Source organism: Manis javanica, chromosome 13 (genome assembly GCF_040802235.1).
Source record: "Manis javanica isolate MJ-LG chromosome 13, MJ_LKY, whole genome shotgun sequence".
In the NCBI taxonomy this organism is placed as follows: Eukaryota; Metazoa; Chordata; class Mammalia; order Pholidota; family Manidae; genus Manis; species Manis javanica.
In genome coordinates, this window is record NC_133168.1 from 65,578,575 (window position 1) to 65,602,968 (window position 24,394).

The 24,394-nt window shown below is 42.4% G+C and overlaps 1 protein-coding gene across 4 annotated transcripts in view; it reads left to right on the forward strand.

Moving 5' to 3' along the window:
* Window positions 1–24,394, forward strand: part of UST (uronyl 2-sulfotransferase) — a 284,724-nt gene that overhangs the window by 88,863 nt on the left and 171,467 nt on the right. For all 4 annotated transcript variants that reach the window (XM_073219733.1, XM_073219734.1, XM_073219731.1 and 1 more), the window contains exon 2: window positions 19,511–19,554. In XM_073219733.1, coding sequence (XP_073075834.1) covers window positions 19,511–19,554 — 44 coding nt within the window. The remainder of the gene's footprint in view (window positions 1–19,510; window positions 19,555–24,394) is intronic.

Below are 24,394 nucleotides of genomic sequence, written 5' to 3' on the forward strand. Positions count from 1 at the left end.
CTAAGAAGGCTGTTGGTAATCTGCCCCACCCAGCAAGGTGTGTGGAGTCTTCCGTGGTCAGTAAGTGTTGATCCAAATCATCATTTTAGTCAGCAGAAATAAGAAGAGTATTGTGACTAGGATTCTTGGGGTGAGGAGACAGCAGGAATAGAATTCTTAAAACTTCCGGGTTTGTGCAGATTTTCCGGCATCTTTGAGACCTTCCCGCATACGCAGGGAGGAAAAAGTATTGCAGGACAGAGGCGAAGCCGGGAGGGCGCCTCTTGCTCGCTGGGCCGGTGCTCAGGGGCCGCGGAGAAGAGACAGAGGGGTTGGTGTTCTCCCTGCGGTGCTGACCCTGGAGCTGCCCCTGGGAGTGAGGCGAAGGCTGCATGGGGCTGGGAAAGGTTTGGAGCGATGACTTTTTACTCTCATTCCTACAAGGGGCGAGGAGTCCGAGGGCGATGGCTGGTACTGATTTAGTAAGCAGCCAAAGGAATCGAGCAAACCAGCATCTAGATTCTTTAATCTCTCTCCAGGAAGGATGCCTTTTAAACTGTACTCCTGGTATGAATCGGTGATAAATGCCAGTATCGTAATGAAGAAAGGGCCTAAAGCAAAAGCAGAGTCAGGACCATTGTGTTTAAAATGTTTAGAAACAAACGTGGACAAAGACCACTGATTTTACCTTTGGGAAAAAGTGACAGTCCGTGTAAATAGAGAAATTATACTGAATCTATTAAAAACACATGTTGTGTTTGGTTAAATGCTCATCTCTTGTTTACTCTCCAGCTGCCAAAGCCTGTGGTGCACGGCCTGGAGCTGGATGTATGCTTGAACTACGAGAGTCCAAGGAAAGGGCCTGGGTTTGTTTATGCTACATTGAGGCTCCTATTCTCAAACTTACTGGTTTTCAATGTGGGAATTTTACTGAAAAAGATATTACTGTGTGTCACTGTGTAAACCAAATCCATTTTTTTCTTCATCCATTTGTGTGAGGAAATATACCGTAATATTCAGAACGGCTGGAAGCATAAGAAATTGCCTGCAGGACCTGGAACGTGGGAGCTGCCTAGTGAACCTCTGTCCCCTTGCCCAGGAGGCTGCTTCTCACTGTCCCCTTCTTCATCTCTGAATTCCTGTCTGTCTTGTCATTGAAGTGCAGGGGGCCCTTTCACCAGAAAGCCCTTGCTGACCCCCTCCTAGCCCAAGGTGGCTGTTCCTCTCCTGTGCCTCTCCAGCCTGCTGCTTCTCACACCTGGTCACAATTACCCACAACCTGTCTCCACCCCTCGCCAGGCCTCTAGTCTGTGAGGATCAGAGGAACGCCACATGGGACAGTGCCTGCTACGTGTTTTTAGCAAACATCTCTCAAATGAATGAGGACACCTGTCATTTCAAGGGCATCTGGCCTTTAGTAGAGGCCTGCTGCCTGTCCCCAGCACTCCCTGCTCCCGGGGCCACCTCCCCACCCCATGCACACCCAAAACTGTGGTGGGACATTGGAGATTTACACTCCACTGGATATGTAGGACAAAAATGTGCAATTTTTGCATCACGTAAACAAATAATCTTTATTCCGTAACAGGTATCATACATGATTAAGTCTGATAGTTCATGGCAGGTAACTGATCAAAAAAACATTTTTTAAAACAAAAGCAAACCTGTCATCTTTAGCTAAGATTGTCAGAATTAGAGAACTACGACTTGATAACACTGTGGGGAGCATTCCAAGTACAGCCCCTCTGTCGCTTTCTGGCTTGGAGCCCGGCTCCCTTCTCCACAACGGCTGAGCACATTCTGTAGAATCTTGAATTGGGGGGGATGAACTTCGGCATTCCAAGCCCATGGCGGGTGGACATGATTGTGAATGTGCAGTTGGGGAGGAACTTGCCCAGTCTATTTCAGGGCAGTAAATTACATGCTTACTGAAAGTCTATTCTGCTTCCTTCAAGAATTCTTCCCTACTCCTTCTCTTCTCCTTTTGCAGAACTGAGAATTAAACTTTATCTAAATGTGCTTTTCCTCTGAGTTGCTTATGCTCCTAGCACTGTGGCACGCTGGCTGATGTGTTATGACACTGATTGTGTCCTTGTGTTTCATTTTAGTAAAAGGTTATTCATTAAGGACCAAATCTTCATTTTAATACCACCACGCTTTAGGAGAAGTCAGGGTAATCACATTTTAGACAAATGTTATACTGCAATAGACATGTTAGGGGAGAGAAGGAACAAGACTGGTGGGAGAGAAAAGGTCCTGCCTCCTGATAAATTCAAGTTAATATGTGGATGGTGTAGATCACAGTGCAACCCTTGCGTGGAGAGTGTAGAATTAGAGATAGAAAAATGTATTAGTACCTCTATTGTCCAAATACTCTGGCACCATGGTTGACATCAGCTATTCCAAGGATAACTGTCCATGAGTGGGCTTTCCAGTTTTTTGCACAGTGTGCTTGGAGGAGTCACTCTTTTGCTGCCCACCTGCCCTGCCGTGGGTTTGTTCCTTACCTTCTCTCACAGCGCTCCAACCGTTTGCTCTGAGTCCCAGAGCACAGCTTTGCATAAGGGAGGAATTCATGCCCAGAAGGCAGCAAAATATTGTCCTAATCAGAAAGGAGCCACTTCTTGTGAAGGCCAGGTGGGAAGGCTGGCCGGGACAGGCAGGACAGAAGGAATGTGCCACGGTCTGGAAAGGTTTCTGCTTACCTGGAGAGGATCTATTTGGAGCCTGAGTGCCAGGTGACTAAGGACACTAAGTGGCAGTTTCCATGGAGTGAAGAGGAATCTGAGACAGGTGGGGACTTGCATCTGGAAGCAGAGGCCAGTTGCGTCAGTAGTGCACATTCATCATGTAGACAGAAATCTGTATATAGTGTTTTCACCTGAGTTTAGTTCACTAATGATCATATTACTTGAGGAGAAAAGATGACTCATAGAGACAATGCAATGAGCTAGAAAGTTGAGCTGGATGTGTGCCCTTGGGGTGGGCTGGATCCCGGGGCAAATGCTGGGCGATAGTTGGGCTGTGCGAACCGTTCACCCTGAACCAGCAGCAACTAGGGCAGCACTGAGAGCTGACAAAAAGTCTTTCGACATTTCTTCCTTTGTGTTTGGGGGAAAATGTCAACCTTCTACGACCTAGGAAAATTACTTATAACTTTGAAAAATAACTTTTGATTATTATGATATAAGATAAATGCTGTAAATGTGCACAGAAATGATCCATGCTAAACAAATAAACTAAACCAGAACCAAACTCATTAGCATAACATTGTGCATTGTAATCAAGGTTATGTATAAATTAAGTTCTAGTCATGGGAAGCAGCCACAGCTCAGCTGCATATTCAGGATGCTATTTATGTAAATGTCCTTAGCAGTAGCTTTTCCTTTAGTCTCATAATTGCCTGTGACCGAGGCCCCATTGCCTCTTTTAAGGGATGAGATGAGAGTTGGGGGTGGACTCCCCCATGTCGTCGTCACCTTTGGTAATATCAGGGATTTTTAAGGTAAATCTAGTATTTATGTGCAAGCTACTTGACTTGTTCATGAGCGCTGCCTTTGAACTGATTAGAAGAGTGACAAGTATAAACTTGCTGAGTTACATTTCGGGTTGGTTTTCATACCAGAGAATTGGAATCTAAACTGCGTTACTGTGGTCAGATCCCTGACTTCTCCTTTGCCTCCTTTTCTGACCCCCAGAGGTAACATTTAAATGGATAATTTCTTATAATTGGATTATTAGAGAATCGCACAATGAGAACTTTCTGCTACATATATATATTATATATTATATGACTTTTGCATAGTTGAAGGAGGGGATGTAGGTGTAGTAATCTGTCATGTTAGGTTTTGGGGGGCTTTTGATCATTTTTTATGATGAGCTTAATTAAGAACATCTTGAAATTGGTGCACACAGTCAGTGAACAGAACTTGGCTTCAAGAGTAAGTTTTCACCCACAAGTTCACGACAGATTGTACAAGTGCTCAAATGAGAGCTGCAGACACTAGTATGTCTGTCTTTTCTTTACAATTTTCTCTCCCTTGTGTGTTCGCTGACTCCCCAGAATGCATACAGGCCAAGCTGATGCTGCCTGTCATTTCCATTACTTGTGCTGTTCCCCAGCTGAAATGCCCTACCCTGTATCACATGGGAGTTGAATCATATCTACTCTTGAAGGCACAACTTGGGTATTATGTTCACTGTAAATTCTGCCGACATTGATCTCTAGTTCTTCCTCTGAATTTACAATCAATTAACGTAGCTTACTAAGTATAACTAGAGGTCAGATGCAGAAGGACAGAAGGACAGAGCTCACAGTACAGAGTGTTTACCCCATGGCTTTAGATGCCTGATTATATTCATCTGAAGCCTGATTTTGCATATGAAAAAGGTGAGACTCAGTGAAGCCAAATGACCTGATATTACACAACCTGTGATGGTGAAGCTGGGACCCAGATTCCAGGTGTCCTTGAAGAGCTCTTCTCCTTTACAAACTTTCCCAGATGTTGTAAGAGGAAGAAGCCTAGTGAGTCTCCCCCACCCTTGTTTACTTTTTTCCGTCTGATCCAGGCCTGGCTGGGTAGCAGTTGAGAAACCACAGGATGGTGGTTTCCTTGTACGTGGACAAGGATGCTCACCAGATGAGAATCCAGGACCCATGGAGAAATGGAAAAATCTGAGTGTATATTGATTGCAAAGAGTAGTGTTTACTGGCAACAACAGTATGAAATGATATTGTATAAAGCAAACTCACGCACTGACTTCTGAGACCCTGACAGCACTTGGTAAGAACTGGGTGGGAGGGTTATATGATGTAATAATTAGTACTTGTCCTCACCTATTTCTAAAAATGACAGAATCAATAATCATAGTAAAGGAAAGAATTGTAACTCGACCGAATAGGATGGTTCTGTGTCCAATGACTGAGCAGTGGGTGGGTCCAGATTCTTTCCTCTGGTTCCTCTTGCTTTTCCCTCACGCGCAGTGCTTCCAGACTCCAAACCAACAGTGTTCCGAAAGGCTGATGTAAGTGCCAGTAGAAATATTTATGAATTTGATTCACATTATGCATATTACTGTTTTCTTCATAAAAGATTTAAAATCTAGGTAAGCTAAATTTAAAAAATGCCATTTTGTACTCTGCAGTATTTAGGTCTGGAAGGGGTCATGATTGTGAACATCATGTGGTCCAAACATTAAAAAAATTAATTTGGCCTCTCCTGTAAATGTCATCTGGATGTGTTGATAAAGTACAGGTGATACATACAGTGCTTGGATAACTCTGTTTCTTTGATGGGGCACATTCAAGGATGACTATTGTTAGAAGAATTTGTCTTAAAATACAGCCTTCTCTGCTGGGATTCAGGTGGGTTTTGTAACATTAGTGATTGGAATAGATGCTCAAAATGAACCCTGGAAATGAGTAACAGTGGGACCTACTTTTGAAATTGTCTTCCAAGTGCCCTTCGGGGTACAGGGTCATCGTATTTAAAGCTTTGGAATGATTCCCCAGGGAAATGAGTCAAGCATTGAGTTTTTTAGTATGGCATCTAATTCTGTGATCACAAGTACAGCAGGGGAAAGTTGATGATGTTCTTAAATTCTTTGGCTTTTCAAAGTTGTTTACTTTTTATTTTTAGTGTAGAGAATGTAAAGAAAGAGAGAACACTTGGTTGTTAGACCAGCTGGGCCTATGCCAAAGTGAAACGGAACATGTAGCAATCAAATTTGATTACTAGCTGGTAGTAATGTAGACCCTTCTCTCCTGTGGAAAAAAGATTAAATAAATAAAGATATATTTTTGAAAAAGAGGTCTCTCTATGTGCATGTGTGTGTTTTTCTGAATAGTGGAAATTCAGAGAGAGACAAATGGGTGTGGCTTAGAGTTTTCTGAGACAGACTTAAGGGAAGAAGTAAAATGGGGCTTGAATGGCTAAAATGTAGATGGTAGAAAAATGATGATAAAACACACGGTGAGGAAACAGCAAAAAACATCTTTTGTAAACTTGACTCCAATGTTCTTGGGAGTATGCATGGATCTTACTTGAAAATAGAATGAGTCTTTTCAATTGAGACAGATATCTTTCCTAGACAAATATCTCTTACATATATGCACAGCTCTATATGTGTTATTTATATAACTTTAGAATATGCATGTTATATAAAAGAGTTTCAAAATTCTTCCCTACTTGGGAGGAATTGGTTAGTATTGCATTATAACCATTAATATTGGTTATTGCATGTCATAAATGAGAAATAAAATAACACACTTTTAAAAACATGGGAAGGGCCCCAAACCTTATTTCTTCCACTGATTTGAAAGACTTCAGAATCCCTGATATTATTAAATTCCTGCTCTTACACGGGCAGAAGCACCAGGGGTATGTGGTGGGTCTGAGTGATAAGGGCAATCTGCAGGGGGCTCTGGGGGAAGATTGTGCCCAGTCTGTCCTGGTCCGGCCCTTGCCTCACTCTCCCTTCTTGATAAAGCCTTTTGACCTCTCCGAGGGTTTGTTTCCTCACCTGCAAAATGAGAAAACAATATCTGCTCGAAGATTGAACAAAAGAGCTCTGTACGCTTTGCCTAACGCACGATTCACGCTTTACACCATTTGCCATAACAATGCTCGTTCCTCCCCTTATTTCCCATAACCTCAGGAAGAGATCAGAGCTTCCCCACCTAAAATCCATTTTCCACTGCTTCATATTTCTGTTAGCTAGTGTAACCCAGTTCTCTCTTTCCAGCTTTCATCATCACAGTTTCATTAGCATATTCAATTTCTCCTATTATTTATAGCCCCACATTATTATTTTTATAATCCTTGCAAGTTATTTTTGCTCCAATGCTTCTGTGCACTACCATGAAATATAGTTTCTCCATTGCTGAGTGGTTTCTTCAATTATTCTTGGTTACATATAAAAGCATGCACATTCCCCTCTTTGATTTATCTTTTTATGGCCCTCACAGAGCATGATTTCTTTTTTTTTTAGGCTTGAAATGGCTTTGCATGTGTCTGAAGTGTTCAAGGCCTGTAGACCAACCAGAGTCTTGTTCTTGCAGCCTGGTCTATGGCTTCTCTCATAAAACCTTAGCTACAAAATCCTTAATGAGAGCCCTTTGACTCTTCTATATTTAAATCCAACTTCCATCCTTGTATCCTGAAATCAGACTATCTCATCTTCATGCAATCCCAGTTTCTACCACTGCAGTGGGCATAAATCAAGACATGTTTATGTGTTTGCCTGGTATTCACAACAGAAAAATCTATGATACTTATGTCCCTTGCCTGGCTGAAGTTGTTCCTGAAATTCATTTTGCAGTATCTAGCTTTCCCTTCCCATTTCTACCTTTCTTTAAGGCAGTGCTGAAGTTTTATTCATAGAACCATTTCATTTGTCAAATTCTATGCTAAAAAGAGTCATTTCCATATTGAAATGTCTTCTTGATATTATTGATATCCCTATTTTTGATAGTATTCACACTTAGATGTATCATTGAAATCTACATGATAAATAAAGTGATTTTTTAAAGGTAAGCAGTTTCATTTGCTTGTTGCCATAAGGGGTCTTCAGAGAATCTGAGAACTGGAGAGAAGATTGGGAGGTTCACCAGGCATCTCCTCCCACCCAGTGAAGGGGTCTTCTCCTTAATGTCTCTGGCCAGCGCTGATCAGCCTGGTTTCATCACTGGCAGCAGGAGGATGCTGCTCAGAAGCCCCGTGCCACTTCAGACAAGTCTTTAGACTGAAAACTCTGTCTTTTGATGAGCTGATGATCCCTCTTGCACTGCGACAATTAAGTTATTTTGGGTAGGCATAGATTTGTTTGATTGATGTTTTCTGCTGTTGGAGAAAACTTTCTCTAAAGAAGCATTTTCTAATAAGCAAGTTGGCATTAAGTAGGCTTGAATAGATTAGGAATTCATGAATGTGAAAACCAGGAAACTAGCTGTTTTAATGCAAAGATGAACTCCAATTTTCTTCCAGCTGGTCTCGTGCTGGCCTTTGCTCCCAAGGCCTGTATCTGCCTCCACCCTCAGACTGTCTGTAAGTGGTTCAGAAGAGTGGCTCACTGCAGCTTTGAAAGACCATTATTCTTCCAGATCTACGATGAATTCAAGGCAGCCAGGCTTTTAGGGAGGACTCCTCTTTCTGGGTGTGAGAAAGCGCAGTTCCCCCACTCATTTTGTTGAAAGGCAGGATTAAGATTTGCTAGAAAAGAAATTTATCTACTATGTGCTAATGAGTGCTTATGACCTCCAGTACACTTTATCTTTCAGAATAATAGTACAAGTATAGTAATACCCAAATCCTGCAAGGGTTTCAAAAATTACATTTCATTCATGCCCAGGTATAACCTCCCATCATAAATCCTGAAAAAGATGGAGGAAGAGCATGACAGGCCATTCCAGCACATAATGAGGGATGCATATTTCAGTGCTGGAACTGATGTTTATGTATATCATCCCTTAGAAGAGGTTTTATTTAATGCACGATGTCTTTAAATAAGTTCTATTTTAAATATAATCATAAGAGCTACACTTTATTGTATGCACACCATGCAGTTTATAAATGGTAATGCTAATCCCCACAGTCCTATGAGGTAAATTTTATTCTTCCTGCTTTACCTATGGGGAAACTAAAACCCAGAAACTTTAAGACCTTGCCAAAGGTCGTGTCTAGTAAGTGGATTGCCGCCGTAGACTGTTTCGCTGCAAATCCCACATTCCTTCCTTCCCCTGCCTTCTTTCCCCTGTACCTTCAGCTCATCTTTGGCAAGGATTTTCTGATTTTTCAGCATTATTTGTTTAGCCTCTTTGTATTCAGAGGTGCTTATCTTTGCCTACAGAGTAACAGAGTAACATATGGAGGTATAAGAATCCTCTTATATCTTCCAATATTATAGTTCTATGAACCACAAAATCTCACCTAAATCCTATTAAATCTGATACCGAATAGAGCTAGAGAGATGACAGAAAAAGGAGAAATGGTGAATTTATTCAAACTCACTCTCTTTTCATAAACGCCGACAGGCTCATATGTTAGATTGCTAGTTAATTTTGTGGGGATTACTGTTCTGAATGATTTCAATAATTTCTGTGCTCTATTAAAAATCCTCTTTTACATTTGAAGACCTAATAAAGAAGAAACTATGATCTCTTCCTTGTGTTACTTAGAAGTTTATATGAAAGTCTAATCCCAGATGGGACAGTTCTCTCTGCACCACAACATCTGTACAAGACCAACTTTGCCATCAAACCTATTGCATCCACACACTTTCCAAATTAACATGAGCGTTTACGAGGAACTCTTTAAATCTCTTGTTCACATGCATATCATTTTAGTGTAGTTTATTTGAAATACCCTGTAGAATGTTCCTTCAAAGTCATTTCCCTAAAACATGAAAAGAATTGTCAAGTGACAAGTAGTTTTTCTGTCAAACATATGACTGTTTGATTTACAATACAGAAGACACAGACGCTCATTTACCAACGGCCTCAGGCCAAGGCCCAGACACCCATCAGGCAGAAGACAGAGCTAGAAATACAAAATCTATTTTGTTCATTTAAAAATATATATGCTTTGACACCAATCTTCGAGCAAATGATGGTCCGTAAACCAGCAAGTTATTTCACTCATAGGAGACCAGCGATGCCTGCTGATCACTCTCCGTAGTGTTTTCCCGCTTAGTCCTCACAGACTTCCTCCACCCAGGTCCTGGGTTCAGCCTTCTTCCAGAGTCACAGCAGTGATGATTCAGCACACACGGCGACTACAGGGGGGCCTACTGGCCCGCCGAGCGCAGAGCTCCGAGGTGGTGCAGGCTGGGGTTCTCACGAGCTTGGCCCAAGTCCACGTCCACCTCTGACACCTCCCAGCCATGTGACCTTGGGCTCAGCTTCCTTCCGGGTTAAGAGGGTATCTTCGTTCTGCCCTGCTCATCTCCCAGGGTTGATTGGGGGTGGGGTTTGGGGGACGGCTGGGAACCTGCTGAGATGATGCCCGGGAACATCAGAGCTCCATACTCATGTATGCTCATTTCAGATGTGTCCCAAAGCCCTTGGCGTCTTTGTAAAACCTTCCCCTTGCCTCTCAAATGTTTCTTTAACTTCTGACATTGATTTCAAGCTCACAAGGACATCTCTAACTTGGATTCGCCACCCTGCAGGGATATGCCCACCTCTGAGTATCACATGTCCAGTGCAGTGCAGGCTCCTGTGCCCTGGCCAGAGGCACCTGCCCCTTTTCTTTGCCACAGCTGGGAGACCGCCCCCTACATGGAGCTGTGCCTGACTGTGCTACGAGATGCATCTAGTCCAGTCTTCTCTTGGTTCCCTCCTTACCTGGGGCCTCAACACGGGCTGCCCTCTGTCTACCTGGAATGCTATGACTTCTCTTCCTTAGGAGCTTCTGTTCCTTCTCATGCCACCCTGAAATTATTCCTTATATGACTCATCACAATCCCAGCTAAATACTTGGTTTATAATCATTTGTGTAATATCTGTCATCCCCTTTTATTGCAAATTTCAGAGGCCCAGTGCTATGGAACGAACATCCATGTTTCCCTAAAATCAGTGGGTTGAAGCTGTGCCCCCAAATGTGATGGCATTCATTTCATGGTGGGGCCTTTGGGAGGTGATCAGATTCAGATGAGGTCATAGAATGGGGTCTGCATGATGGGATCAGTGTCCTTATAAGAAGATACCAGAGCTCTCTACCATGTGAGGATATAGCAAGATAACAGCCATCCTCAAGTCAGGAGGAGGGTCTCCACCAGAACTCAGCTATGCTGACTACGAGGCTCCAAAAATATCCTCCTTGGGAATTGTCTTCAGCATTTGAAGCATATGTATTTTTTAATTCTCTCAATGATGACATATGTTTATCCTTAGAGAAAGAATCTGATGATGTAAGAGAACCCAAAGTCATTCCAGTTCAAGGTTGGACAGGAAGCAAAGTGATCAAGCTTGAAAATACCAATTGGGGGAAAAAATGCCATATAGTAAGATTGTTAGGTTGTGGGATGAGCACCTGTGACCTAGGTTTATTCTTTTTTTTAATCTTTGCAACTAACCAGCCATATGTCTTGGCCTAATTTCTTGACTTCTTTTCTGATTCAGTTGTTTCCTTTGTAAGTTGAAGGTTGGACTATATGATATCTGTGGTTTTATTTTCCTGTTCTGAAATTCTGAAATCATATGGGGTGAGTGTGTGAGTGCGTGTGTGTGATGGAGTGTGACCCATAATGGCTCTGATAGCAAAGCCAAAGAAAAATTCCAGACTTAGAAAATGGCAGTTTGGTTGGACTAAAGCCCCTTTTCAAAGACAGCACTGCATTTGGTGGATGTCCTGTGTTTGTCAAGTATAGCAATGCATTGAAACTTTTCCAATCACAGAATACTTCGAAAGGATGACATTTTTACTGCACACTGACGTAAACTGGTAAGGGTCGGGGGTCATCTGCATGAGGCTTGATGAAGACATTCATCACACTTTGTTTTTATTATGTAATTGTTAGAAAAACAAGATACAAAATGTTAGGGAAAATACCAAAATTTGAAGTTGTAGAAAACTTATAAATAAAAACATTTCAAATGTATCATAGTGATGAGATTTTTTCAGACTTCATCCGATTCTCTGTAAGCCTTTTTGATGAAGATTTCTTCAAATTCTTAAGAGTGACCACTGACGAGAAAAGTTGTTCGTAGAAAGAGGTGATTTTAAAAATGTGAAAAACATTTTCACAAATGTGTTTATTTCCTGTTGCCACTGTTATCGATTTACCACAAATTTAGTGGCTTAAAGCAACACAAATTCATTATCTTACAGTTTGTCTGCAGTGGGTTTTAGTGGGTTCAAGTCCCATTCTGGAAGGCTGAGTTCCTTCCGGAGATTCTAGGGAAAAATCTGTTCCTTGCCTTTTCCAGCTTCCAGAAGCAGCCAGCATTCCTGGACTCATGACCTGTCCCTCCATCTTCAAAGTTCGCCACACCAACCTCTTCTCTGTCATCACATCTCCTGACTGATGCTCCTGCCTCCGTTTTATAAGGGATTATGCTGAGCACCGCAATACTCACAGATAATCCTCCCATCCCAACATTCTTAACTTAATCACATCCACAGAGTCCCCTTGCCATGCAAGACCACATATTCACAGGTCCCAGGGATTAGGATGTGGACAATATCATGGGGCCATTATCCAGCCTACCACACTACCTTCAAAAATGGAATCAACTGAAGTTCTATTTAAAGAATCAAACAGTTTCCTTTTCTATAGTTGACAAATGTAATGTTGAAATATCTTGCAACAATGCGAATGGATTTTTAATCCAAACTAACTCTTTATAGCAAGTATTTCAAAACAATGATGACTACAGAGAGGGTATGTACTCACAGAATAGTCATCTAGCTAACTAGGACCCACTAAAACAGACCATCAGCTAGAAAAATGGACACAAAGTAGCAGAGGATAACTGGGATCTGGGCCCCACCTAACTTGTCTGTTCGACCCCCACCCCCTTTACCCCTCTACTGCTGGGTTGGCTCCTTGGACTTTGTGTATATTAGGTTCTTCAGCACCCATAGGCCCCTTGTCCCTGAGGGTGGGTGACTCTCTCCCCAAGGTCCTGTCTAGCTGGTGAAGGCAGGATGTTGCTCAGAGAGCTCAGACCCCACTCTGCTTCGACCATCCCCAAGGTGCCCTGAGAGCTAAGGGCTCAGTATCTCAGTGCACATGGTGGCTTCCAGGCTGGACTCTGGGTGAGGCAGGGAGTCAGGCAGGTGCGGTCAAATCCAGAAGCTGCTGCTGATTAGCTGTCCAACATGGTGCAGGTCACTTCACCTTCCCGATCCTCAGCTTCCTGTGTTGTAAAATGGGGATACCAGGATGGCTGTTGCAGAAACACAACAGGTGAGGTCTGCTTAGCACAGCTTAGATCAGCATCCGTGCTAACCATCAATGATGACCCTGCACGTGTGGATATTTTTGGCCTGGGCTTGTTTCCCCCAGGGTAGATTCCTACCATCTTCATGGTGCCTATATTCCACGACAGTTAGTGGGAGTGTTTCATGTGGTAAGCATGAGATGGGAAGTGTCAGTTCTCATGGTGGCTAGACCCTGAGAGAGGACGAGGACTTACATGACTGCAGGTCAGGCCCTGGGGCTGCTCTGTTAATGGGTGTATCGTAGTTATGCAGGTGGGATTAGCTGACTGTAGTGATTATTCTGGGAAGCAAGTCTAATGGAATGAAACAGAAACCTAAGTGATTCCATCTCTCTTTGATACTCCATTCCTACCTGCATGAGATCTTGTAACATGATGAATTCCCGAGCAAGTCTGGCAATAATTCATTTTTATATTTAGATTGTTATTATAGCAGTAGTGCACTGATCATTTGATTCCAAAAGTAATTTCCTTCTACAAATGTACCCTTGACATCCTAAAATGTATGTTCAGACTTAATGGAGAAAAAAGAGAGAGAGATTATGAAACATGTTAGTGTTTTTGAGCCTGAAATACAAAGAGAAGAACATTAATTTGTTTTTCAAATTTATTAGAAATGGAAGCTGCTTTCTAAATCATGATTGATAACACTTAATTTGGATATTTTTTTGCAATGTCTTGAATGCTTATTTTTATCATTTAGGGTCAAGAAAGGATCTTTCAGGATCTTTCTGCCTCTGTTAGCTGGCTGAGTAAGCAGTCAATTTTTTTAAAGTTATTTTTGTAAACATATTTAAGAATTGATTTTTTTAAGAATTGTATATTGTGCAAATTTATTTAAGAATTGATATATTTTTGTAAATATATTTAAGAAAGCCATTAGTTTTAATGCAGTGGAAAATAATTTTATTTAAGCTTAAATAAAGCTGGGCAAGTAATTTGCCTTCATTGCAGTGTCTTTGGGGCTGCGTTAATTACAATAAATAGAGCTATTGGGAATGTTTACTCAGCACACAGACTCCTCATTGTGAAGCACTGGCTGGGGTGTGATGACAGCTGCCTCTTAGAGAAATGTAACCCATGGTTAAGGGTGGAAAGTGTGGCATTAGCATAATTTTTTGGCAAAGACAGAGCTGGGGCTTCGGTGTTGCTTTCAACAGTGACTCCTTGATAAATGGTATATCGGAGACCCGGACTCCAGAAGGGGAGATGCAGCCCTATGATTGTGTGGTAGGTAACCAGAGCCCTGTGTGAAATGGCTTTGGGACACAAAGGACAGGATTTCAGTTGCTTGAAGTGATTCCGATTTTAAAAGGGGCCTGAAGAAAGACTCGGAAAAAATTGCTGGTGTTCGATCAAAATTAACACAATGTAGAGGCGGCTTTTATGACATTGACATGAATGCACATGATGGTTTCTATAAGAGGAATTAGAATTAAAACAATTTTATTCTCCAGGGACCAATTCAGACAAAAATAGATCTGCTAATGCAAGACTTAAGAGTCAAGAATAAATTATATCTCCTGAAGGTTTGTAAGTTCATTTGCACATTGCTAAAGATATTTCAAACAATTGGAAAAAATTTTTGTGTATTTTTGAAGACATATCAAAGACACTATAAGAAAGTAATAGAAAATATCATATAGTTATATTAATATTCATCTTTAATATGATAAACTACTCCCCTGGCCTCAGAATTCTTTTTGATATCTCAATAATAAATAAAATTGTAACATTCGAATAAATACAATAAATGATAAAATTGGATAATACATAAGATGAGGAAGTAGTTAGCACTCATTGAGCACTTATTATGTGGCAGGCAGGTGGTATACTAAGTGCCTTTTGCCTGTCTTATTTCATTTTCAGTGACAACCCTGTCACTTAGCTGCTATTATTAATGTCCCCATGTTGCAAATGGGGACATTAAACCTCAGGGAAAAATTAGGTAATATTTCCAAGTTCACTCAACTAGTCAGGGATAAGACTGAGACTTGAGCCAGGTCTTCTGTTCTGCAGCCTGCAGCATTCCCTCTGTCACCCCTGAGCTGCCCTTTGTCACCAGGGACAGCGAATTCTATTAGCAATATCCTCCTGAATCCTTTAAATGATTCCCTTGGGGCTCCGGTCCACTCTCCCTCTTACATAAGAGCAGCTCTTGCCACTTTAAGTACATGGCTCCCTGTTAATTATCTTCACTAGGCCTTCTGCATTCACATCACTAGTGCTTCCAGCAGTTTTTCTTTATCCAGCTGTTGGTCTTTGTTGGAGTCCCATGGACACGGCAGCGGGCTCCTCAGTGTTGACCAGGTTCCCTGACCTCCTGTCCAGTCCAGGCCCACAGCCTGGAAAGAAGGGGGCCTCACTGGGCTGGGGCTAGACAGTGTCTTTGCTTCAGATTTTCTAGAGGCTTTTTCCTTTCAGATCTTTGTGGGCCCTGAAGGTGTGTGTAGGGATCAAATATGAGTGTCCCCAGGACTAATGGAACACCCCCTGGTTATTTAAATCAATTGGGGTTAGGGAAACTGGGCAGATGGGCCATCATGCTTACACCTCCCCTTTTATTTTGAAAACCAGATGTTCAATAGATCAGAACATCCTAAGCATCGTTTGCAGGAACAATCATTCTGAAAATATAATCCCTGAAAATTAATCTTGAAAAGATTTGTGGAGTCCCAGAAAGGTTTGGTCAACCCATGTAGTTTAAGGGGTAAGTTCTGTGCCTAATTCACCATCCTAGCCTCCTAATTCTTAGGAGTCACATGAGTTTCCTGAAATGCACCTTTGCTGCAGATAGTTCCTCTGATGAGTGAAGTAGATGGACATTGGTAACATAGTGCCCTGCAAAGACTCTGGTAATACATGTATGCCCTAGTTAGTGTGCAAACTGTAACTCCTAAGAACTTAGATTTACTTGGTGCATTTCCACATGATCTCTTGTGTTATATTTATGACCTCCCTGGGAGAGCTCTATCATAAAGGGCTAGATAGGTCAAGTGAGATTTAGAACGTAATGTAATTGAGCTGATTGCAAAGCCTGAGATCACTTGCTTTCTAATCAGGGCTTTAAAAACCATTAAACCATGTTGTTGATGGTTTTGATGTGTTGTTCCATACATTTTAACCCACATATAGAGCCATGTAACCACCACCACCATCAGGATATAGACCAGCTGCATAGAGTTAGGAGGGCTGGAGCATTGCTACAGATAGTGGCCACCTGTCTCTCCACTTACCTAGGCAGCCTGGGCAAACTTGACTTTTTACAAGAGGTTTAGCTCGATGCCAGCCCAAGCAGCTTAAAGATAGACCCTTCTGAAAGTTTGACTGATGGTAGGAATGGAAACATGTGGGGTGTATGCCTTTCCTTTTTTTACGGCTTAACAAGATACTGTAATCCTTGATTCTCAAAGTAAGGGCTTGAGACATGAGTCAGAGCTCTATAGATGTGGGTACCTTCCAGAAAGAAATGAAGTGATATGCCCCTATAATCCTCCAAAAATAAGAGGTGCTGCCTCACAGGGAGCTGTGACCTCGGGTCAGAAACTGGGGTATGAGGAGTAGACATTCCCAGGGGGAGCAGTGGGGCTGGCAAATACGCACTGGTCCTCTGGTCTTGCTCCAGATCCTTCTTCAGCCTTCCTCCACCTTTTCTTCCCAAATTTATGTCTTGGCTCCAAACTCAAAGGACTGGAAGGCTTGGGTCTGATCTTCCTTCCCCACCACTTGACACCCTCCATAGCATCTGCTACAAGGTAGGGCACCCAAAAGCTTCTCTGATGCCCAGAGCCTTTCAGGGGAACCCGTTTTGATAGTGCTGCTCATCCTTTTATCTTCATAGCCAACACGTTACCAACTTCAGTTAGAAAATTCTGACAGTTTTGTTTACTTTGCACTATGAAAGCACAAGATCCTAGGATGAGAAGTCGACCTAGATACCGAATAATCATAATTATACCCTAGGAGAATGAAAACTTGCTGTCTCTCTCCAGCTTAAGAAATTCAGTAGCTTTTCTTTCCCCTTCGGTATCTGTGTCACAAGTATTTACAGCCTCTGTGTTCTAATAAACTGCAGGAGCATCACTATGGACCAGAGCTCAGGGAGCTGCCGGTGGACGTAACAATGGGGTCCTTGGCACAAGTGCCAGCACTGCTCAGCCCTGCTCCTTTCTTTGTGCGGAAGGAAGGGAAGCCTTCTTTAAGGGAGGGAGGGAGACAGAGAGAGGTCGATTGAGCTGATCCTGAATGAATGGGTGGGGAAGAACTTTTTCTGGCACGCAAAGACCTAGTTTGAAAGGTCCCCTGCTGACAAGAGGCTGGTGTGCTCTAGAGCAGGGGGAAGGCTCTGGCGGCAGGTGGCAGGAGGCAGGACCTTGGCCATGTAAGGGTATGCACCATGGCAAGGAGTTGATTTTGTTCTTAGAGAAATTGATTTTAAGTAGAAGGCTAGTGTGGCCTGATTGATAAGCTTAACAGATCCCTTCGGGTGCTCTGTGGGTGGAGGAGAAAGTTAGTAATTAATGAAGAGACAAACGGGCTCCCGGATGGCCCAGAGGGGCTGGTGAGAAGTGGTCGGATTTGAGTGGTATTTTGAAGTCTGAGCCAATGGGACTTGGAGTGGGTTGGCACAGATGGGGTAAAGCAAAGAGGCGGACCAACGATGACTTTTGGGCTTTGGAGCCCATGGGGAAAGGGATGTGCCATGTAACCAATTAGGAAGAAAAGGAAGGCAACAATTTGAGGGGTAGAATTCGGGCAAATAGAGTTCTGTTTGGACAGGCAAAGTGTGAGATGCCTATAGACCTCCAGTCTCAGGTGCCAAGGAATCAGTAGGGTAGCTGGGTCTGAAGTTTGAAATTGCTTTTGGGCACTGAAGTCATTCATTTTTTGGAACTTTGTTTCTTGTGGAAGCTTCTAATGTTTTAGGGACATTTAGTTGTATGAGCCCTCTTTGACCCCTGAAAGTGTTGCCTGCAGAACATGCTGGATGGCGTGTGTTGGAATTTTTTCCATCCCTGCTGGAGAAGATTCCTTCACCTTATGAGGAGATAGGAACCCTCTGCAGCTATGCGCATGGCATGGTGGCCCAATAGTTCTCAATATTTCTCTAGACATAGATAACCATTTTTGAATTCTCTTATGCCCATCCTCCTCCTAAGTCAAATATAGATCTCACTTCCTACTTATGTATGTTCCCAGTGGAGGGTCACACAGGATTAAGATCTAACAAATTGTTAATTGTGTGCACGTTTTAAAAGGTCCTGAAAATAACCCCATCACGAGCATGCCAAAGAGTGTGCGTATGAGCGTTTCATACATGAGAATTGGGCCTGTTGTCCTTTGTCATGAACAACTAGCCAGTCAGAGTACAGTCAGTGTGGACATCAGGTGGGTGATAAATCAGAGGACTACAAAGAAAAGGGGATGATGCCTCAGTATGGGGAGAAAAAGCCCTTTCAGCCAAACCCACTCATATGTTTGGATAAGTTTCCTCACTGGAAATATCCCTGGCTTAAGGTCACTTCCCTTTTTTATTCCAACGTAAGTCATTTTTTTCTCTCCTGAAAAAGCACCTTTCTTCTACTCCAACTGAACTTTTATCTTATTCCCTAAGCTACTGTTTTCTCTAAGTATCTTTGTGTTTCCAATATTTTCTACATGTTGTTCTGTTGGACAGTCTGGCCATCTTCACCCTTTGTGGAGATGATTTCCCCTAGACCAACAAGCGCCACCCCCTTGGAGAGAAGCCTCCTGACCATACTGGCCACATCTTTGGCTGCCCAACTCTATCAAAGGAGTTGCCAGGTGGTGACGTCGCAGTGCCTGGGCTGTGCAAAAGGTGGAGGTGGCAACACTCTAGGTAGGCTTTTTCAGATGCCAAAGCAGCTTCTGGAAAAAAAAAAAGAACAATTTTCTCTCCTCTCTGCAGTTTAACACTGTGCAACCATGAGCAAATCACTGGATTTCTCCTGGCCTCTAGTGTTTCCTCTGTACGTGAGAATAATTATAGCCCACCTCTAATACTTGCATTGAGAATGAATACCTGTAAAGCACTGAGCAGAATCCCTGGCACCCAAAAGGAACTCTATACCCTTTAGTTCCCGTCTGGCCCCCTCTGAGTGTTTATTCACCAGGAAACAATAACGAGGCCTGGACCTGCAGCATCAGTGTCACTTGGGAACTTGGCAGACGTGCAGATTCTCAGAGCTACTGAACTCTGCAAGTAGGCCAGGCAATCTGCTGTGTGTAGCAAGCCATGCAGGTAATTCTGATGCACATTAAAGTCTGAGAACCATGGTCAAAAATAAACTCAGTGGATGCTGGGTAAGGAATAACAGTGCACATTTCTGCATGTGTATGTCCGTGTGCATACCCACATATACAGGATGTTTATAACTGCTGAAACTATTAACCAAGCATGTAGTATCAGCAAAATACCACCAAACTGGCAATTAGTTACCAATTTTTCTTTGGTACAGTTGTCTGAATAGAAATCTGTCTACAATGCTTATTTTCAGTGACTTTGCACTAAATTCATTTTGGGTTTAAAATTATTATTCATCCACTTTCCTTTTTTTTTTTTTCTAGGAAATTCCACTTACTTGGATGACCATGGGCCACCTCCTAGTAAGGTAAGGTCATTGCTTGTGCTCTAAATCCCTTTTCCTAGTCTTAGTACCTACAGCTTTCAGCGTCCCCAACCAGAATTGTCCTGGCCCTGAATTGGGAACCAGAAAATAGTATATGCCAGATGCCAAATTCATCTGTGACTTACAAGAAGGAAAGTGCGTGAGGAGAGCCAGCGTGGTAAGGGAGCTACTGTCACAGCTGTGATTGTCCCCAGAACCGGCCCTTAGGCTGACTTGAATTTTCAGCAGCTTCCCCGGTTCGCTGCCTCATTTGTGTCGGCATCCATTCTGGCCTGTGAGCTGGTGCCCATACCCTGGCCTCCCCCTGCCTCAGGGCCTTGGGACTAGACCCACCTCTGCCCAACCCCTTTGTTGGGCCAAGCTGCCCAGACCTGGCCTATGTACCCACTTTTATTCTTTGTAGAAGTCGTCCTGGCCTGACTTTTAAGGGTCAGAATAGTCCAGGAAGGTATTAATGTAGTTCCCCACCACTACCTCCTTCCTAGAGCTCAATGAAAGCCAAATGTCAACCTGTTAAACAAAAAATGAGAAAAATAAAGACAGGCTTTGACCACTTAAGGGAGATGCCTACAAAGTACAGTTGTAAGTATATATAATGAGGTGATAATCACTAACTTTGGAGTCTGGGAATTCACCCCAAAGTCGGCTTTGGAGTTTGTGGGATTTAAAGAACTCTACCACATTTAAGACCTGAGCTTTGACATAAAGTATTTCTGGGTTCTTCACTGGCTCTGCTACTTTCAGTGTATAACATCGGATAAATTATTTAACATTTTGAGCCTCCATTTTCTGATGCTCAAAATGGGGTTAAAAATACCACCTGCAGAACAGGATATCTGAAAGGATTAAACAAGCTGATTTATGACAAGCACTCGGCACCTGGCATGCGATAAGCATTAAATAAACGGTGGCTAGTGTTAACCAGACTGGAGTAACATTAAGATTATTGATGAATGGTTCAGTAGTATTTATCACAGTGGTGAATGGCTCTACTGCTTGGCCCACTGCATATATATTGGGTGCCTGTGATACAAATAGGAAACAAAAAAAGAAAGGAATATAGAGGGTTCGTGGATAACACCATGCCTAGCTCACATTGGTATCCTCACGTCCTTGCATCAGAACTGTTCACGACATTGCACTGAATTGGACCGTGGAATCCAGAGCTGGAGGCTGAATTAGGTCCCCTGGGTCTCATTCCAGCTTCTTTGCACTGGGCCAGTATTCACAAATGTTAGCTTGCATCAGGGTTTCCTGGAGACTTGTTAAAACACAGATTGCTGGGCCCAGACCTCAGAGTGTCTGATTCTGCAGGTCGAGGGACCATTTCCAACAAACTCCCAGGTGACCTGATGCTGCTGGCCTTAGGAGCACATTAGAGCACCACTGCTCTAAAGGCTGTGAGTAAAAGAAAACCATTTTCTTGGACATTTTCTGTGTTGTTTTTACTGCTAATAGCCTAGAGAGAGTGATAGAGGCTTATTATATAAAGGCTATTTATTAATATAATGATGACTCACTATTGTAACTTTCCTTGTAGTAAAAACATATTTTCCTTGGTCATGAACTTGCCTAGAAGGGAAAATAAGTGGGAGTTTCCTTCTGCACTAACAGTACTTATTTCCAAGTGTGAGTGAACCGCCTCCCCCAATCCCTCAGCTCTGCAGGACGTGGGGGTGGGTGGCTCAGCCTGTGGGACCCATCAGCTGTTTCCCTCAGTAGTGTGTTGGGACATTACCTTGCGTTCCAGGTTTGATAAATGGGGCTCTACCTGGTCACAAGCCCCAGGCCCACTTCGTATAAACTTGTCTCCTTGAATTCAGTCTTGGGTGACTGGCCTGGGGCCACCCCTTAAGTCTGCCTGGGGCGTTGCTCTTGCTGAGGTGGCCATCCTGCCTGCCTCTTTGTTAGCATCCTTGGGGCCTGGGTGCTGTGTTTGCTGGGCTCTCTCTCCCTGCCCTTGCAGGGTTTTCCCCAGCCGTGCATCCCCCGGCCCTTGCAATCTGGTCTTCGTACCCCCAGCTAAGGTTCCCTGTGATACATAAAAATGATCAGTTCATATCAGACCATTTTAGACCACTTTCAGAGTAAATCCAGTTTTATAAACTCTATTCCAAGTTTGAAAATTGTGAATATAACCTCTTTTACCCAGCAGAAGTTTAAATCTTTCACTGTAACTGTATTTTCATTATCTAGGAGTGGGGTAGCAAAAACATTCTTGACTTTCTAAGCAGTAGCCAAAATAAGAAGAAGAATATTAAAATGAGTAAAAATAATATTGGTATGTTAACATCTTTTCATCCATGCTTATTACTTCTGGTGTGGTGGAAATGAATCCCAGCAGTGATGAGGTCAGATTTCCAGAAAAGGACCCTTGAGTGTGGGCCTCAGTTATTTAGGTCTACTGATCACTGGTATCCCCAGGGACCTGGTGGCATCCAGAGGATAAGGACTCACACATGTGTGGCCTCTGGCGTGAACCCCCGGCCTGGCAGGGGAAAACAGGACGCAGTCCAGACCCACAGTTTTCATATTTGCTGAGTACTCAGAAATAACTTTTTGGTGCCAAGATCGAAAGAGCTGTGATCTAGATAAAATAAGATTTTTAAACCCTGAAAATGTACTGAGGTTTATAGGCGAGTTCTCATTTTATTAAAAGTTTAGTTCCACAAATTTCACATTCCAGAAGTAATAGCCATTCAGGGAATGAGGCGTGTGCCACACAACACATACAGTAAGAGCCCAGGTCATCCTTCTCTCCAGTATTTTCATAAGAAAGAACCCAGTGCCTCTGATATTTACTTGGTTTTCAAATGTACTTTAACTTCACAGCTCACCTCACTTTTGATCTAAGTCATTATTTAAGGGCAGATGTTAATATTTTCTTGTGTAAACAAACCACTTTTTACTACCACTTCATGCACAGAACTCAGTGGTTTAAGGTCAGAACCCTAATAAGAATGAGCATGTAGATCTCGATTGAACAAGTTAGAAAAATATTATTGAAAGCAAAAACAGACATGAAACAGCAAGTATAGTGTGATCAAACTTCTTATAAAACTGTGTACATATGTATGAGTGTGTGCAGAGACAAGCCTGGCAGGATAATGGTGTTTTCTCTGGATGGTGGGATGTCAGGAGACTTTTAATCTTTCCCTTAACATTTCTGTATAGTATGAGTTCATCAATTATGGTGAGATTTCAGGTGATTTTTAATCTTCCCCTTATATATTTCTATATAGTATGAGTTCATCAAGTTAATGCCTGCTCAAATGTGAAAATCAGGGGGAAAAGTTCTTATGGAGATTAAATTCGGGCTGACAGCCTTCCGTGCTCTGGCTTCTGCAGCAGCATCTGCAGTTCTGCTGACACCCCAAAGCAACCTGACCTCTGGAGGTTGACGTCTTCTCCTCCTGGCTCCCCTTTGCCTGGGCCTTGGGTCCCTGATGTGAGCAGCAGGCATCAGCAATACTCAATGCTGGGATATGCAAATAGGATAGACACACTTATCATTTCACAGACGTTGGGTTCCCAGGTCTGATAGATGAGGAGAGCCGGTCTAAGCCATTCAAGGAGAAGATCACCGTCCATAGCTGATGTCTGTCATTTCCCATCTGGTAAGCACTCTGCTAAGTGCTCTGCATGCAAGTTTAGTCTCCATAAAACTCTATGAAAGGGGAAGTAATTTTTTAATCCTTATTTTACAGATGAGGGAACTGGATCTAGAGAGGCTGAATAACAGCCAAAGGTCATGCACTAAGTGCTGGACTTGAGATTCCAGCCCAGGGAATCTCATTTCACCATTTCAAGATAACTAATTTAGGCAGAAATACAATCATTTCTTTACCTTATTTCTGGAGATTTACCCTTTTATATAAGCTATCTGGTACCTTGACTAGAACAATAAACAAGTTTTAACTCTTAGTATACCAGAAAAAAAAATAGTCATCACTATTTACGCTATAGCTCTTACAGACACTTCTAATTTATTTTTTTCTTATCAATCCAGTGGATGTTTTTCATTTCTGCCTCATCTTTTCCCTTTCAGTCCACTTTGCATACATACTTACCTTCAACATTTATCCATCTACAAATTGTATATAGAGTGAATTTTGGTGTACAAACATCATAAAAGATGAAAGAATACTGTCCCATGTTCATTTAGCAAAATGGGGTGGCCCAGGTTCATCGTCACAAAAGAGTTTGATGAAGCCCTTTCTCTTGATGACTAACTGTGTGAGAATACCATATTTTCTTTCAGTCCTTAGAATTATATTGTTCTCTCATTGACTCTTGAGTTTGAGAGAATTAATAGAGAATAGCATCGTCTCAAGATTCATAGTCTAAGGTCTCACTTTAATGATCAATTTCATCATCATCATCAGTCTTGAGTGCTGCCGTCTGTCTAACTCAGCATTTACCTCTGATTCCTCTACTGCTTGAGAAACCCCTTCTGTAAACATTCTTCTCTTTGTTGTTATAGGCAAGGTGAAAAATTCTGAATTCCCCCTCTAGTCAAAAAAGTTAAAAGCAGACTACACAAACGGTGTCTCCAGTGTTCTGTATCTTTTGAAAGATGATACAATACTTTGGGCAACACATCAAATAGGAAGAGTGAGACAGAAGTGACAATGAGTCGATCTCACAGGCCTATGCTATTCGGGACAGTAACCATTTGGCTCATGTAGCTATTTAAATTTAAATTAATTGAAATTCAAGAAAAAAAAATTCAGTTTCTCAGTTGCACTAGCCACCTATCAAATTCTCTATGGCCATATGTGGTACAGTATTGGGCAGCACTGAGCAGAACATTCTGTTCCAG